Raw genomic sequence first — 19,375 nt, 5'->3', positions numbered from 1 at the left:
CCTCAAAATTACCGCCCATCATACTGTCCCTTAATTTACAACCTAATGGCTGGTGAATATCTGAATGGGTCAAGAATGAATGGAAGAAGAATGTGCATCGAGATGCATGCCTAGACATAACTTCCATACACGAAAACACCGGATGGTTATGTTACACATCACAGTGTTTAGTACAACCATAATGAATGAAGGATATTGATAAAAATGACAATAATAAATATGTGAGTGTAGTGTATCGTTAACCATCCTCTGCACAAATAAAGAACTCACCATATTAATGTGTATCGATTGCTGTCAAAGGGAGGAAGTACACTCATAAAAATGGCTTACATCCCACTTGAAGTTTAACCCCTGCTGGATGCGAGTCTGAAGCTGGAAAATCCAGAACACCTCCCTCTGGCAGAGCAAACGAAACACATCACCACCTCTACTGGGAGCCTTCACTTTTTCAATGACCTGTACATGCATGTTGGCAGGCTAAAACATTGCCATTGTGGCAAAAATTGAAATTTTTAGCCACATTTGTTGATAGGCACTAGCCCAGCAGGAAATGGGAGGCACTAAAGAATGGTGTGACAACCTAACTAGAGAGGAAAGGAAATCCTTATAAGATCTAGAAGAATATGACTCCATCGTCATTCATAACTCCGATAAGGGAGGCCTTATAGTTGTTATAAATACAATCTCACCAGCAGAAGACGAGGATTTATGGATGAATCCTCAAAAAAGTGTATCAGCAACATACTCCTCTATGGGTTTGTCCTCCAAGACAGACATAAGGTAAACCCGGCCATGAGGGGTTATGGCACCAGGTTGAAGGTCAATTTCCCAATCATAAGGCAGGTGTGAAGGCAAACTACCGGCTTGACTCTTTGTCAAAGACAGTGACGGTGACCTTAGCCACATTCTGAAAACAAGTCTTCCTGCATTGTGGCGACCAGGAAAGAACCTCAGCACAAAGCATTTAAAAAAAGGGGTCATGCAAGTAGGCGCCTTGGTCCTCCTGGTGCTTGGAAACTGAAATAATGTCCCTACCCTAGGATGCATGGCTAACTCATAATATACAATGATGCTGCTGGATCTCCCCGGGTACAGTAAGTTCCCAGTAGGGTACCCGAGGGGAGCCAGTCAGAGTAGCTAGGTACAGCCAGACTCACCGTTACCGGTAATGCTTTTTTCAATACTGCCCAGTTTATCGTAGGCTTCAAAGCTTTACCATTGTTATTGTGCAACTGATGCTTCTGTTGTTATACTTCAGTTACTATTTACATTCTTGCTAATGTCCCAATGAAAACCAATAAAAACGAATGAAACAAAAAAAAAAGAGGGGTCGTGCCTCTGCAACCAAAGATAACAAATAACCACCAGGAAATGAGGTGAGAAAATGAATTTGAATTGGATTATCTCATGGTGATGAGCCCCTACGACCACAGTCAATGGAGCAGTCTTATGAGTCACATGGGCCGGCTGTAGAGGTCTCCCATCAATAGCCTCAATGACAAGTGGAGTGGCACGAAGCTGGAGCAGCTTAGACACAAAGGCACTATCAATGAACAGGCCTTCAGCCCCAGAGTTAATTAGAGCCTGTATCTCGATGTACCACTCAGACCAAGAAATGGTAACAGGAACTAAAGGCTTATCCTTCTGGATAACTGGGGACATAACCATACCACCTAAGGTCTGTTCCCTACAGGACCTCAGGTGCAAGCATTTCCCAGACAGGTAGGACAAGAATTCAGGAATTGACCTGCCTGGCCACAATAAAGGCACAATCTCTCCCTCCTCCTAAAGGCCCTTTAGTCTGCAGAGATATGTGTGAAGCCCAACAGCATTATAGCAAAAGGTACAAAATATTGTGGTTTTTTTTTCAAATTTGTTGCTCATTTTTTGTATATAGCACAAAAAAATAAAAAACGCAGAGGTGATCAAATACCACCAAAAGAAAGATCTATTTGTGGGGAAAAAAGGACATCAATTTTGTTTGGGTAAAACATTGCATGACCGTGCAATTGTCAGTTAAAGAGACGCAGTACCGTTTTGCAAAAATGGCCTGGTCATTAAGGGGGTAAATCCTTCCGGGTCTGAAGTGGTTAAGAGAGGTATGGACTCCAGAGAGAGATATCATTTTGCCCTTGTACAAATCATTAGTAAGACCTCATCTAGAATATGAAGTTCTGTTTTGGGCACCAATTCATAAAAAGGATATCGGGGAACTGGAGAAAGAGCAAAGAAGGGCAACCAAACTGATAAGAGGCATGGAGGAGCTCAGCTATGAGGAAAGATTAGAGGAACTGAATGTATTCTCCCTTAAGAAGAGGAGATTGAGGGAGGATATGATCAACATGTATGAATACATAAGAGGTCGATATAGTGAACTTGGTGTTGAGTTATTCACTTAATTAACTGTTTACCCCCCGGGAGGATTTAACACCTTCCTGCTGACCAGAACACTTTTTGTGATTCGGCACTGTGTCGCTTTAACTGTCAATTGCGCGGCCGTGTGACATTGCACCCAAACAAAATTAACGTTTCTTTTTCCCCACAAATATTTATTTAAATTAAATTTAAATTTTATTAATTTTTTGCGCTATAAACAAAAAAAAAACGACAATTTAAAAAAAAAGCAATATTTTTAACTTTTTACTATAATAAATATCCCCCAAAAATATATAAAAAAACTTTTTTTTTCCTCAGTTTAGGCTGACATGTATTCTTCTATATATGTTTGGTAAAAAAAAAAAACTCAATAAGCGTATATTGATTGGATTGGACAGTTTTGACACATTTTTGGGACCATTGTTATTTATACAGCGATCAGTGCTATAAAAATACATTGATTACTGTGGGCGATCAAGGGGTTAATTGTGTTCCCTAGTTTGTGTTCTAACTGAAGGGGGGATGGGACTATATTGGGGAGATGACAGATCGCTGTTCATACTTTGTATGAACAGACGATCAGTCTCTTCTCCCCTCAGAGAACCGGAAACTGTGTGTACACACACATATCCCGGTTCTCGGTGTGTCACCAGCGATCGGGGGAGCCCGGCAGTGATTGTGACTGCCGGGCACTCGTATCAGCTCCAGGGGTGAGCAGCGGGCTCTAGTGGCCACAGGGCAAAGAGATGTAAAATTCTGCCACTGTAAAACTGTGGCGGCTGGTCAGCAAGTGGTTTAAGGGGTTGTAAATTTTCGTATTTTTTCACCTTAATGCATCCAATGCATTAAGGTGAAAAAACATCTGGCAGTGACCAGCCACCCAGCCCCCCCCCCCCTCCCATTTTACTTACCTGAGCCCTAGAACTTGACCCGGCAGGGACACAGTCTCTCTGCCTGGGGTTCTCGGCTCTTGATTGGATAGATTGATAGAAGCGCAGCCATTGGCTCCCACTGCTGTAAATTAAATCCAATGATGCGGGCACCGGGGGGCGGGGCCAAATCCTGCATTCATGTCTATGGACGCAGATGATGTACTCAGGAGCATACCCACAAGGTAACCCCCTCAGGATTGCGCTTCTCCTCGGGGGCTATCTGATGTGGGGAGGAGCCATGAGAGCTGCCGGGGTACCCCAGAAGACGAGGATCAGGGCCACTCTGTGCAAAACGAGTTGCCCAGTGGAGGTAAGTATGACATGTTTGTTATTAAAAAAAAAAAAAACCCTTACAATCACTTTCAGGTCATCACAGAGGACAAGGGAGCACACTTTACGTCTGGAGGAAAAGAGGTTTAAAGGAGAAGTCCAGCTTGAGCTCGTTTGGCTGGGCTTCTCCTCTGGGTCACAGGAGTGCAATTTGTTTTGCACTCCTGTGACCCGTTTTCAGCAGGGAGTGGTCTGAAGTCCGCTCTCTTCTGATGTCGCTGGAATCAGTCCGGACACAGCGTCATCGTGACAATAAAGTCTGGATCCTCCAGGTGCCTGGACTGATGCCCGTCTCAGCCTCGAGGGCGAGCCACTAAGACAGCCACTCCCTGCCCCTCCACAGCTCAGCACTCCAGTGAACATGGAGGAGCAGAGAGGAGAGCTGCTAATTGACAGTCAGCAGCTCTCCGCTCGGGTATCTGTGGGAACAGAGCCATTGGCGGTGTTTGATCACTCGGTTCTCAGAGGCGGCGGGGGACAGATGCAGCATCTGACCGATGCTGTATCCACCTAGGTAAGTACAAATGAGGAGGGGAGGGTCCTTACTTCTCTTTTAAAAAGCTGTTTTATCAAGTCTTGTCATGGATTATACGGGGCAATAAATATGGAAACCAGAGGAAAAACTTTCAGATTTTACTCAAAAAGTTTTTTAAAATTAAGTAAACATCTTGATGCACCATCAATGTAATAAGTATACAGTAAGTAGATCTTTTTAACTCTGTTACCCCCAGTGGAGCACCTGAGCTTAGTTATATAGGGTGATAGAAGCATATTTCCATAGAGAAAAATTATTTCAAGAAGCATCCTATTTAAAGTCCCATCAGGGAGAATTATTAAATAAAAGTCTAAGAATTATTATTGTTATTAATTAATGTTTAACCACTTCTTGTCCAGCCTTTAGTCAATTGATGGCTGTGCGGGACTCTCGTCAATCCAGAACGCACCTCGCATGCACCCTCATGGCTGCACTGTGGCGCCATCTGCCACTGGCTGTGTCCACTGGATCACTGTACCACTTGCTTTCAGTACCAATGTGACCGCGGTAACCAATCACAGTTGTAAACAATGGATGGCTTTCTTTAAAGCCATCCGTTGTGCTCAATTCTGTTGCTAGCTGTGATTGGCCACAGTGATCACATGGTACATATAGTGCAACACCACTTATTATTTTGAATATTTATACATTTGGGCACAAGTTTGGCCCTTACGGTGTGTACAGCACCATTATATTATATTGCACTTACAGATTCCTTTTAGCGCAGGAGTACCTACTTTATGATCACATGGTACAGACTGGGGCAATCACAGCCCATCTGTGCCATGTGATCAGCTGTGGCCAATCACAGATAATCGCAACAAAACAAACTGAATGAATTGATTTCATTCAGTAAAATGCTTACATATAGCAATGTAATTCACTGCTATAAGAAAACAAAATGTGTAAAAAATAAAAATACTGATCACTTCCCCAGAGTAGTACAATGCTACTATGGTAACATTATATTGCTCTGGTCAAAGTGTGCTAAACAAAAATCTTAAAAAAGAGAAAAAATATAATAAAAACTATAAAAATATATTTTTATTTTTTTTCGTACTGTCACCAGTCAGTGTCTCTGATCCCTGACACTCCTGTTATATGATGATGCTGTACTGCACTGGTGACAGTACATTTGAAAAAAAAATTTTTTGTTTCTTCATTTTCCCCAAAATTATCACAAAAAATTACAACTTCAAAAACCCACCATGCCTCTTAGTAAATGAGGAAAGGGAAGGTCGGCACTCAGGATGACATCCAAAAGGGTATTTCTTTATTAAATACATGTACAAAGTTGTAAAACAGCCTACGCGTTTCGGACGTTAGTCCTTAGTCATGGCCATCCTGAGTGCCGACCATCCCTTTCCTTATTCTTGTACGTTGGAGGTGTCAGCAGCCTCAAGATCTGAGCACCGGGCAGAGCTTTTATGTGGGAAGCTTGCAGCGCCTATACACCTGTTTTTCTTGGATGCCTCTTACTAAATACCTTGGATGGTCTACATTCTAAAAAAAGGGTCATTTGGGGGATATTTATACTGTACTGACACTCTAGGGCCTTTAAGAAATGAGATAGGCTGTCAGTACATCAGGACTGATCAATTTTCACATATATACCATAGTTTGTGGACTCTAACTTTCCTACAGACTAAGTAATATACACTGATTGGGTTATTTTCACCAAAGAAATGGAGAAGAATACATTTTTGCCTAAATTTATGAAGAAAGCTTATTTATTTGCACAACTTTATAAGAGAAACAAAGAAAAACTTTTTTTTTTTAAATGTTTAGTCTTTTTTAAATTTATTTAGAAAAAAAAAAAAAAAACAGTGTTGATTAAATACCATCAAAAGAAAGTTTTAGTTGTGTGAACAAAATGATAAAAATTTAGTTTGGGTACAGTCTTGCATGACCGGGCAATAGGCATTCAAAATGTGACAGCGCTCAAAGCTATTGGAGTGGTAACAATAACATCCCAAACAGGATAATTCGATTTTTGGTATAAAGGGTAGATTAGTTTATCAAATACAAATTATTTTTTCTTCAAGTAGGCATTACTTTTATTCTCGACACAAACATCAGATGCAAATCAGACAAATGAATCTGTGTGAATGTGGGTTTGTTGCCACATTCATTCTCTTCAGATGCAAGTCTAGTTTAGAACTATGGTTAACCGGTTATTAATCAGTTATTGTACACAGACAGGTGGAGGAGACAGAAATGAGGGACACCACTGCGGGGGCTGCACTGATCTGAGGACTGCAGTAAGTTTAATATGAATGGAGAGCTACAGGGGAGAGAGACAGTGACCAGGAAGGCGGGTGGAGGGGGGAGGCAGGTAAAAAAGGGTGTACACATGGAGGAGTGATTTAAGGGGTTGAGGGTAAGAATATATTAACTGGAGAGGTACTTTTGGAGGGGAGAGGACTTGTGCTAGAAGAAGGAGTGAATTTAAAATCCCACCACCCCACCTTTTAAAACAAGTCCTCTAATCCCAGGGCATTCCCCAGCATATATCTGACTCCTACCTCCAACCCACCCTCTGTTACAAGTCCTTTCACTTCCCAAAGCACCCCCCCCCTCAGTAAATATCAGCTCCCCCACCTCACCTTGTAACACAAGTCCTCTCCCCTCCCAGAGCACCCCCAGAGACCCCACAGCCCCAAGCCACCTTCTAGCACAAGCCCTCTCCCCTCCCACAGTGAGTGAGTGACTTGTATAGCGCTACGTATGTGAACTGAATCGTCTCAGGGTGCTTTCTTGCCATCTGCGGCTTTGCGTGGTCCTTTTACCAATGTACCTGACATGCTTACAAACACATACAACATTGACATACACATACACATATTAAGGCCAAATTTTTTAGACAAGGTCTAATTAACCACTTGCCGCCCGCCCTATTACAAATAGACGGCGGCAAAGTGGTTTGATAATCCTGACCGGACGTCATATGACATCCTCAGGATTATGAGCCGCTGCGCGCCCCCGGGGGCGCGCATCGCGGCTATCGTTGTTGCGGGGTGTCAGTCTGACACCCGGCAAATACGATCTCGGTAAAGAGTCTCCGACGGAGACTCTTTACCACGTGATCAGCCGTGTCCAATCACGGCTGATCACAGTGTAAATGGGAAGAGCCGGTGATCGGCTTTTCCTCACTCGTGTCTGTCAGACGCGAGTAGAGGAGAGCCGATCGGCTGCTCCTCTGATGGGGGGGGTCTGTGCTGATCGATTATCAGCACAGCCCCCCCGAGGATGCCCACACTGGACCACCAGGGACACCACCAGGGAAAAGGTAATCCTCCCTAGACCACCAGGGATGCCCATGGTCAGCACAATGGATGCCAATCAGTGCCCATAATGGATGCCAATCAGTGCCCACAATGGGCATCACTGATTGGCATGCATTATTGTTTGGCACTGATTGGCATCCATTAGTACAGTATAAAACCAATGCCGCCTATGAGTGCCCACCCGTGCCACCTATGAGTGCCCACCTGTTATGAGTGCCCACCTGTGCTGCCTATGAGTGCCCACCTGTGCCGCCTATCAGTGCCCACCTGTGCCGCCTATCAGTGCCCACCCATGCCCATCTGTGCCGCCTATCCATGCCCATCTGTGCCACCTATCCATGCCCATCTGTGCCGCCTATCCATGCCAATCCGTGCCAGCTAGCAGTGCCAATTTGTGCCACCTATCAGTGTCCATCCGTGTCGCCCATCCGTGTCGCCCATCCGTGTCGCCCATCCGTGTCGCCCATCCGTGCCGCCTATCAGTGCCGCCTATCAGTGTCCATCAATGCCACCTCATCAGTGCCACTTCATTGGTGCCCATCAGTGCCGCCTTATCAGTGCCCATCAGTGTAGCCCCATCAGTGAAGGAGAAAACGTACTTATTTACAAAGTTTTGAAACTGAAACAAAAAAAACATTTTTTTTTTCAACATTTTCGGTATTTTTTTATTTGTAGCGCAAAAATAAAAACCGTAGAGGTGATCAAATACCACCAAAAGAAAGCTCTATTTGTGGGAAAAAAATGATAAAAATTTCATTTGGGTACAGTGTAGCATGACCGCGCAATTGTCATTCAAAGTGCGACAGCGCTGAAAGCTCAAAATTGGTCTGGGCAGGAAGGTGTTTAAGTGCCCTGTATTGAAGTGGTTAACCTACCAGCATGTCTTTGGAGTGTGGGAGGAAACCGGAGTACCCGGAGGAAACCCACGCAGGCACAGGGAGAACATGCAAACTCCAGGCAGATGGTGTCATGGTCAGGATTTGAACCGGCGACCCTATTGCTGCTAGGTGAAAGTGCTAACCACTACACCACTGTGCTGTCCGAGCACCCCCTTGCACATATTCAAGCCCCCCAATCCACCTTCTAGCACAAGTCCTCTCCCATCCCAAAGTAACCCCCAGCACATATCAAAAAGCTGGATTTTATTTAACCATGCCCCTTAAGCCTCTCCCAATGTAAAGTTTGACCACATCCACTGTTTTGCCACTGAGTGAGCAGATTACACCTCCAGAATATGCGTCAGTGTGACCTGTATTCTCAACCATGGATGTAAGGGACATCACAGCGCAGTTCAGTAGATGGTGATAACAATAAACAGGACAAATAGAGGGGGGGGTCTCCCTAATAGGGGCATAGATAGCCATAAAAAACTTGACAAGTGTTCTAATCCCTCTCAATGCTATCCAAAAAAAAAAGAATTGTCCAGTTTAACTGTGGCCTTTGACATCCCCATTGTGCTGCAAATAATATACAGAAGACTGTCAGAGACTGTGGACATACTAAAAAAAGAAAGAAACAGAGACTGTGGACAGTTACATGAAGTGGCTAGAGTTCACCACCATTACATAGCAATGATTCCACTCCCAGTACTTGAAAATGTACCTGAGAATGGCACAATAAACACCTAAATGGGGCTCCCAGGCCCCAGGTTGAGCACAAGAGCTCTTGGGTCAATGCATACAGAAACTACTTAGCCTACCAGTTGGTCTTTGGCCTGTGAAAGCACACCAAGAAAAACCTCCTAAAATAGGGATAAAGCATAAAAATTCATTGGTTCTGATGTTATGTGAACCCTATGACCTTAGCCCTTGTATACACGGTCAGAGAATCCGTCAGAATGTGTCCTATCGGACCGTGTTGTCGGATAATCTGACTGTGTGTTGTATGCATCGGACTGATTCCGTCTGAATATTCGTCGGACCCAATTTTCCAACTTGTTGGAAATATTTCCCGACCAACTGGTTCGATCGGACATACTCTGATCATGTGTAGAGAATTTTGATCGGACCAAGTGCCACGCATGCTCACATTCAAATTCCTACATCAAAGCTATTGGCTAATAGCCTGAATGTAGTCCCATCGTAACAAAATTACGTCATCACGTTCTGAAAGATCGGATTTTTCGACAACTTAGTCCGACCGTGTGTATGCAACAGTTTTTGGACAAGAACCGACGGACAAAATCCGACGGACAAAATCTGATGGATTTGGTTGTCGAAATCTCCGACAGTGTGTACAGGGGCTTAGTGTTGCACTGCTAGACACCTAAACTGTTGTGCTCAGTCTCAAACATTTCCATAAGACAAGGCGAAGTTCTTCATTTCTTAAGCTGTAAATTAATGGATTAAACAATGGGGTCAGTACAGTATACAGAATTGATAAGAACTTGTTATTATTAATGGAGTTTCTTTGGTAAGGTATCATATATATTACAATCAGAGGACCATAATATGAACATACTGAAGCCAAGTGTGAGCTGCAAGTGGAGAAGGCCTTTTGCCTTCCAGCAGAAGAGGAGATCTTGAAGATGGTGATAAAAATATACATGTACGTCCAGATGATGAACGAAAATGAGGAGGCTACAACAGGAACGGAGAGTATGACAACTTCTGTTCTCACCATGAAGGTGTCCGAACAAGAAAGGTCCACAAGAGGATCAAAGTCACAAAAGAAATGGTCAATGGTGTTGGACCCACAAAATTCCAGCTGACATAGAAGAATTACGGTTGTTAAGACAACTGTAAAACAAAGAAACCAGGTGACAGAAACAAGAGTTCTGCATAACTGGAGGTTCATTATATCTGCATATCTCAAAGGGTTACAGATGGCCATGTACCGATCATAAGACATTATTGTAAGGAGAACTGACTCTACACTGCCCGAGGCAATATAGACATAGAACTGAATAATGCATCCTGCAAGAGACATGATGCTACCATTTCTCAATAAGACATGAAGCATGTTTGGGGTAATATTAGTGGTAAACAAAATTTCAGAGATGGAAAGATGTTTGAGAAAGTAAAACATGGGGTATTGTAGCCGTTGGCTTGTAGAGACAAGTGTAATAATGAGGAAATCACCGGTTAAAGTTATTAAATATGCCATGAGAAACAAAGCAAAAAATATGGGATTACAAGGTCCACAACTTCTAAAGCCAAGTAGAGAAATTTCTGTGATGGTCTTGTTACCAAACATTCTGTATTAAATACGGTTATACAGAGCCGTCTGTTGGGATATTATTGGAAGTTTGGGGTTCCTCAGAGGATTCTGTAAAAAAAAATTTAAAAAAGTTGCATAAATATTTATAAAACAAAAATTCTAAGGCTCGCACTTGGCCTCAACTAAAGCAACACTGCTGCATCAAATAGTACCCGATTACTGGGCCACACAAATTCTATAAAAAATATTAATGGTGCGCTATCTCAAATAACAAAATGTGAATACAGAAATCAGAAATTGTTTAAAGTGTTTGCAACGTCACTTTTTTGTGACTTTACATGTTTCCAATGCAGATATGAAGCCATTAACAAAAGTGTAAATGTTTGTTAGAATTGAAAAGGCGAAATTCCTTTTCTGACACTGCATTCATGTGGTCACGTGATTCCCCTGTGCTGGCCGGCCCTGATCTATGGAGAGAAGCAGGAGGGGCCAGGATTGCCCTGTGATGTCAGCTGGCCGGCAACTGGCAGGATCAACCAGGTTTATTACAGTTTAGGAAGAGAAGATATGCACAGCACAAGCACTGTGCTATTGTTATTCATACGTTAAGGAACAGTATCTTAGGGGGTTTTTTTTCAATGTTTTTTTTTTGAGGCTCTAATTGGAGAGAAGCAGGAGGGGCCAGGATTGCCCTGTGATGTCAGCTGGCCAGCAACTGCCCTGTGATGTCAGCTGGCCAGCAACTGGCAGGATCAACCAGGTTTATTACAGTTTAGGAAGAGAAGATATGCACAGCACAAGCACTGTGCTATTGTTATTCATGCGTTAAGGAACAGTATCTTAGGTATTTTTTTTTCAATGTTTTTTTTTTTGAGGCTCTAATTGGCTTCAAAAAAGGGTGGGCTTGGTGCGCAGAGCACTGATCCAGTCCTCCAATTCTCTGCCAATCAGGAAGCGGGTCCTGAGACCCAATTGGCTGGAAGTCTTAGGACTCCCGGCCAATCGGGTCTCAGGCCCCATTTCTGTTGGGCCAGCAGGAGAAGCAACATCTGTTGGACCGGGAGGAGAAGCCCCGGCTCCTCCCTCGGCTGAAGCGAAGAGCAGTAGCCCTACCCCTCATCCTCAATACTCATAATCTCCTAAGGTAAGGCTGCCTTCCCAGCCGTATCCTGCGAGAGAGGGGCGGCGGGGAGCGGCATCGTTGCAAGTGAGGAGGGGTTTGTTTGCCGCCTCCACAAAAATATTGAGCACCAATCGTCACTGCTAGAAGGTCATTTGTGTTTGGTGAGTCATACAAACCATTGGTGTGTGAGCACTGCAGCACTTTATTTGTTACTGGCTGAAGTACTGAGGCACTTTGCGAAATAGGAATTCACACAAAATAAAAGAAAAGGACTCACATACAGTATATTTTCTAAGAGTACTTTCATTTTTGACACAATATTAAAGTGTTTGAAGGGACACTATTGACTACTTTTAGGCTTGAAGCTGACCGGATAGAGGAGCTCTTAGGCAGGGCCAGATTAAGAACATCATGGGCCTGGTGCTGAGGATTTTGGTGGGGCCTTTTATAAACAATAAATAAATAAAAATGCTAACTATTTTTTGTTATAACAAATTCAATTAAAGAGAGAGAGGGAGGAAGAGAGAGAGAGAATGAGAGAAAGAGAAAGGGGATGCACATGAGCATGTGTGGGAATGACATCAAAGCAGCATGGCCAAGGCAAGTGACCGAAGGCACAGAACCCAGAAGGAAGACCGGGTGAAGATGGAAGTGCCCGGGCCCCGCCGGATTGATCACAGCAAAGCACTGGAGGGCTCAGTCTGACAATTTAAGTGTACCCCAATGTGCTAATATGCTGTGCCTACTTGTACATTATGGCATAACCTACCCCAGGGTCTCTAAAAAGTAGTAATGTTAGAAAAGTTTACTACAGATTTAATATCACAGGAGCCTCTCATGGGGCCCCCTACTGACCCTGTGGCCCTTGGGTAGTGCCTAAGTGCATAGTTGTCAACATTTCAAAAATAATTTCAGGGATGCTTTTTTTACAAGTGCTATATTTATAGTAGCTGACATCCCCTATGTTCCTCTATACATCACAATAGTAATTACAAAATTAAATAAGTAATAATAATGGGGCAGAACAAATATGAGGACTGTGAGATTTCCTTTAGTTGAACTGACAAAAGTGCCCATTCTAGAGCTGGTAACATTGAGGATATTCAGTATAATTTTAAAGAACATTTTTTGTGGGTAAGAGGCATAGGAGAGGAGTATGGATGGTATAAAAGTGGGAAGTATGTGCAGGCGAGGCAGAGGAATGTGGAGGGTCTAACAGTGGGCACTATGTACATGAGAGGAGTGCAGAGGGTATGGCAGAAGGCACTATGTACAGGAGAGGAGTGTGAAGGGTATGACAGTGGGCAGTATGCACAGCAGAGGAGTGTAGAGGGTATGACATTGGGCACTATGTATATGAGAAGAGTGTGGAGGGTATGAGAGTGAGCAATATGTACAGGAGAGAAGTGTGGAGAGTAGGACAGTAAGCAGTAATTACAGGAGAGGAGTGTGGAGGGAGGGTATGACAGTGGGAACTGTGTATAGGAGAGGAGTATGGAGGGTATGACAGTGAGTAGTATGTACAGGAGAGGAGTGTGGAGGGTATGACAGTGGGCACTATGTATAGGAGAGAAGTATTGGAGGTATGACAGTGGGCACTATGTATAGGAGAGGAGTGTGGAGGGTATGACAGTGAGTAGTATGTACAGGAGAGGCATGTGGAGGGTATGACGGTGGGTACTATGTATAGGAGAGGAGTGTGGAGGGTACAACAGTGGGCACCATGTACAGGAGAGAAGTGTATGACAGCGGGCACCATGTACAGGAGAGGAGTGTGTAGGATATGACAGGGGGCGTTGTGTATAGGAGAGAAGTGTGGAGGGTATGACAGTGAGTAGTATGTACAGGAGAGGAGTGTGTAGGATATTACAGCGGGCGTTATGTATAGGAGAGAAGTGTGGAGAGTATGACAGTGAGCACTATGTATAGGAGAGAAGTGTGGAGGGTATGACAGTGGGCACTATGTATAGGAGAGAAGTGTGGAGAGTGACAGTGGGCACTATGTATAGGAGAGAAGTGTGGAGAGTGACAGTGGGCACTATGTATAGGAGAGAAGTGTGGAGAGTATGACAGTGGGCACTATGTATAGGAGAGGAGGATGAAGTAATCTGGGAAGGAAACATGTAAAGGTTTGTGGAAGGATGTTTAGGGACTGCGTAGTGGTTAAGCGGGCCATACATGGATTGAAATTACACCAATTAAGCAGAGACCAGCCATAGTCGATCTATGCATGGGCTAGCTGGTTTTACACAAGTCAACCTATTAACCGACTTGAGTACAACCAGCCTGTCAGGTTTTCCTCAAAACAATAAGTGCTGCCAGCTATAGTTAGCAATACTAATCATTGTATTCACTGGCAGAACACAATAACACTGCGGGAGTGATTGCCTCATTCACAGGTCAGCAGGTGAGATGGTGTGTGGGGACAGGCTGAGGAGAGATACTAGTCAGTCCCTGGGTAGGCACTGGTTATTATCAGAGCCAGATACACACAGGTTACATACGCCACGATTGTTAGAACGAGAGCAATTCTAGCACTAGACCTCCTCTGTAACTCTAAACATGTAACCTGTAAAAAAATGAAAAGCATCGCTTAGTACACAACAAAAAATCGTGCTAACTTTAGTGTTTTTTTTAGGAATGAAACAGTTTCTTTCCAAAAAAAAGTCAGAAAAATTGCTGCGCAAATATCATGTAACATAAAAATATGCAAAGACCGCCATTTTATTCCATAGGGTGTCTGCTAAAACAATATATAATGTTTGAGGGTTCTGAGTAATTTTCTAGCATAAAAAAATGATGATTTTTACATGTAGGAGAGAAGTCTCAAAATGGGCCTGGGTGCAAGGGGTTAATTATCATAAGTAATATACAAATAATTATTATAAGCTCTGTGAGTTCATCCTCTCAGTCTGCTGCAGAGTGTTCCAGCTTGTATTTATACTGCCGCTCTGTATGTAGCTTCTGACAGGCTGTGCAAGGAGCCCCGTATCTCCGGAACCATAGATGATAGCAGCCCCATATTTTAACCAGTGCTGGAGTGGGTCTTTAGCTACATACCCCCCATTTGGGGTCTCTGTGACTCCTGACTGCTGAGCTACAATCCTCGAAGTCAATCTTTTATTTTTATTTTTTTATTTTTTTTTGGGCAAATGGGCCTATCTTGAGAAAGGGGCCTGGAGCTGCAGCTCCAATAGCCCCTATGTTAATCCGGCCCTGCTCTTAGGACAGGAATCTTTGAGTAAGCTCCTGTCCTTGCTCTATCTGGCTCTTCTTACTGTGCATTCTTCTAAGATGGACAAGCTTTGGGAACAATGGCACGTAGACATTCCTATATTAGATAGGGAGGAATGGGAGGAAGGTTTGAGGATAGCTCCTGGTTGATGATAGCCTCCAGGAACACATTTATCCAGACAAAATTTCTCCATAGAGTATACTTTACGCTGCAGAGGATTCACAGAATTTATCTGCAGCGTTCCTCTATCTGTATTAGATGCCAGACGGCTCAAGGTTCTTATTTTTTATGTGCTTTGCACTTGTCCACGGGTGGCATGGTTTTGGACAGAAGTTTTTGATTTGATTAATTCCCGTCTGCAGCTGTCCCTCCCTTGTACACCTGAATTGGCACTACTGGGTATACATGTTGATGAGCAGACACCTAGGTATACCAAACTACTGATCTCATACCTGCTGTACTATGCTAAAAAAGAAATACTTTTTTAAGTGGGCTTCCCCCTCTTCTCCTACTTTATCCTTCTGGGAATTGACCATCAATGGGGTTCTACCAATGTATAAACTGACATATATCAATAGAAACTGCCCCCATAAATATGCCAAAATATGGATGTGGCAGCCATGGGTGGATTTTACATAATCTTGTCCCTAGGGCAGTGGTCATCATCCTTGCCCTCAGGGCCCACTAACAGGCCAGGTTTTACGTATTACCTTTGGGAGATGCAAACTAGAATACTGCAATCACTGAGCAGCAAATTATATCACCTTTGATGTATTTCAGTTATATTGCAAACCTGGCCTGTTAGTGGGCCCTGAGGACAGGGTTGATGACCACTGCCCTAGGGGACAACTTCATTTTTTTTTTTCATTTTTTCTGGGATGGTAATCATTTATTATGGGTTTCATTTGGTTGCTAGGCAATGTATTGTTCTATATCACTTGTTGGGATGTCTCCTACTATATCTTGATTAGCATAACCTTGTATACCTGCTGTTTATGTTTTATATATTTTTTCAATAAAGAGCAATTCTGTTTGTAGAAAAAAAAAATGTTTGTAAATCTTTATTTATTTTTTTAAACTAAAGAAATAAATATGCCGTACTTCCCTTCTCTGTGCAATGTGTTTGCACTGAGCAGTGCCGATACTCTTACTCGGGTTTCCCACTGGCACTCCTGGCTCCTCTTCCTCTTCATCCATTGCCCCCATAGGAAGCTGCTTCTTATGGGGGCACTCATGAGGGCTTGCTCCCGAGCCCTGCTGCCTTCATCCGTAGACACAGACAGTGGGACGTGGCCCCGCCCCTCGCTCACGCGTCAAAGAGTTTGCGGGCTCAATCTTGAGTCCCACTGCCTGCATCTAAAGACTCGCCAATCAAGCTCCTCCTACCGGTTTCGTCACTCTCGTGACTTCCTCACGAGACAAGAGGAACTTGATCGGCTGACACAGGAGGCACTAGGAAGTGTTACAGGGCAGGCACAGGAACTCGACTTCCTCATGAGAGTGATGAAGCCAGTAGGAGGAGCTTGATCGGCTGACAAAGGAGGCACTAGGAAGTGTTACAGAGCAGGCACAGAACAGGGGGTACACTATGAAACCAGGGCTGCAGAACCGGACCGCAGGTGACTCTATCACCCTTCAGCCAGGCCTTTTTTATTTATTGGAAATGTGAGTTGTATTGTATGTATGTTGAGTTTTGTTTGGAATTAAATCTTTTTTAAACATTATCATGCTATTGCATGCCTCTGTCATTTTTCGCATAAATAAATAAATAAATATATATATATATATATATATATATATATATATATATATATATGGAGAGTCCCGGAACACACCAGGAGAAAACAGCGGCTCTTGTGCTGGGCTATCACTAAGAGGAGAAGGTGCCTTGTGGTCCATACTAATACTCCATAAATCTGTGTAGGATAAAGGAAACAAGGGAGAATTGCTGCAAGCTATTGTTATCAAAATACAGGCTTATAATTTAAGCCCTTAAGGTGAAGGTACATCTGGTGGGGGGCGAGTGCACACCACGTGAAGACACTATTATCACATGTCAAATGTTATTTGGACTTTTTCTGAATAATTTTATACTTCAATAAGGACTGAGTGTGACTCACGGAGCACAAGCACTTTAGATTTTATTATTTTTTTATATAGGATGCTGCAGGCTATTGTTATCAAAATACAGGCTTATAATTTAAGCCCTTAAGGTGAAGGTACATCTGGTGGGGGGCGAGTGCACACCACGTGAAGACACTATTATCACATGTCAAATGTTATTTGGACTTTTTCTGAATAATTTTATACTTCAATAAGGACTGAGTGTGACTCACGGAGCACAAACACTTTCGATTTTATTATTTTTTATATAGGATGTCACGTTGTATATATTAGGATGTCACGTTGTATATATTGATGCTATACATAGTTTTTTTTATACATTTGCATTTAGTATTTGTTTATTTTATTAGCGCTGCACATTGTGTCATGTCAATATTGGGATGATCCACCCTTTGCAGCTACAACAACAAAGCAAGGTCCACAATGAAATGGATGAGTGAGTTTGGGTTGGTGGAACTTGACTGGCCTGAACAGAATCCTGACCTCAACTCGACAGAACATCTTTGGGGTGAATTAGAGCGGAGACTGCGAGCCAGGCCTTCAAAAATACCCATAGACACACTCCTAAACCTGGTGGACAGCCTTCCCAGAAGAGTTGAAGCTGTTATAGCTGCAAAGGGTGGGCCAACTCAATATTGAACCCTACGGACTAAGACTGGGATGCCGTTAAAGTTCATGTGTGTGTAAAGGGGAGTTTCCCAATACTTTTGAAAATATAGAGCATTTCTTATCCCTATAACAATCCCTATAACTAAACATACGTGAAATGTAAATGTTCATCCCTCTTACCGTATATTCTGAGCTCTGTTGTACAGGGGCTGCAATAAACTAATACAAAGAGTGTATACTCTTTAAATAAAAAAAAAATAAAATTTTTAATTAAATAAAAAATTATTTGAATGTAAAGTGCTGAGCAAATTGACCGTGTAATAAAAGTACTTGTAATAAATAATTCAATAAATACAAAATCAAAGAGGCACATTGTGCAATGACATAATGAAGCACTTTTGATTATAACCACTTCCCCTCTCACCCCCGTACATCCTTCTATGGACCAGAGCAGTTTCTAAATTTCTACTATAGACCTGTTTATTCTGCAATAACTTTGCCATTACTTAAAACAACAAAGTAATACAACCAAGGCTCTCCTTTTGTCATATTGTCCTGCAAAAAATCACTTTTTTTATGAAATCCTTAGACAAAACAAAAATTATTATTTTTTTCTTTTTTAACCAGTGTTCATTTAAAAAAAATTGTGTTACTGTAGAATAAAAGTATATATTTTAGTATATAATTTATCCTGTTAAAAATAGATCTGGTACAAAGCGTTGTAAAGTTATTTACAAATTAAATAAAGGTGATTTTTGTTTTTAATTTTGCGCTTTTTTAGATGTGACACAAAAAATAAACAAAATAAAAATAATAGACTAAAATAGACAAAACAAATAAAATGTTTTTTTTTTTTTTTTTTTTAAATATTAATGGTTAAAAAAATAGAAATAAAAACAGCAGGTAAGCAATAGCTGAAGGGAGTACGGGCTGTTACTGTATATGAAATGGCTGGATATCACCACCATTATTTATGCATAAAAATAAGTTTAAACATTGTTGGTAAATAAGATAGAAATAAAAAAACAGCAGGAAAGCAATAGTTGAAGGGAGTGTGGACAGTTACATCACCACCATTACACATGTTGTGCAAAACATTGCAAAGATATTTACATACAAAATAAAAGTTTTTTTGTTTTAGTTTTTTGCATTTTTTTAGATGTGACACAAAACAATGAACAAACAAAACAAATAAAAAAGTAATAAAAAAAAGTTTAAATATTAATGGTTAATAAAATAGAAATAAAAAAAAGCAGAAAAGCAATAGTTGAAGAGGTGTAGACAATTAGATTAAATGGCTAGAGATCACCACCATTATGATTGTGGTAAATAGCATTGCAAAGTTATTTGCACATAAAATAAATGTTTTTTTTTTTTTTTTACTTTTTAGATGTGACACAAAAACAGCAGAAAAACAACAGTCTATAATATATCCTGTTTAAAATTACATACAAAGCATAGTACAAAGCATTGCAAAGTTATTTACAAATATATATATATATTTATATATCTTAAATTTGTACTTTTTTTTTTAGATGTGGCACAAATACATAAAAAATAGAGATAAAAAAACAGCAGGAAAGCAATAGTTGAAGGGAGTATGGACAGTAACATCTCCACCATTATGAATGTGGTACAAAGCATTGCAAAGTTATCTACATATAA

General features: G+C 41.9%; 1 protein-coding gene across 1 annotated transcript; it reads right to left on the bottom strand.

Moving 5' to 3' along the window:
• Positions 1 to 9,541: 9,541 nt before the first annotated feature.
• On the bottom strand, positions 9,542 to 10,687 carry LOC143963885 (olfactory receptor 11L1-like). The gene has a single exon (XM_077473625.1). The coding sequence runs from the start codon at positions 10,653 to 10,655 to the stop codon at positions 9,726 to 9,728; it is 930 nt and encodes a 309-aa protein (XP_077329751.1). The 5' UTR covers positions 10,656 to 10,687; the 3' UTR covers positions 9,542 to 9,725.
• Positions 10,688 to 19,375: the final 8,688 nt, after the last annotated feature.

Source organism: Lithobates pipiens, unplaced genomic scaffold (genome assembly GCF_037356315.1).
Source record: "Lithobates pipiens isolate NorthernLeopardFrog02 unplaced genomic scaffold, aLitPip1_a1.2 Scaffold_8, whole genome shotgun sequence".
NCBI classification, from domain to species: Eukaryota; Metazoa; Chordata; class Amphibia; order Anura; family Ranidae; genus Lithobates; species Lithobates pipiens.
The sequence above is the reverse complement of the archived record's forward strand: the minus strand, read 5'-3'. Positions and strand labels throughout refer to the sequence as shown.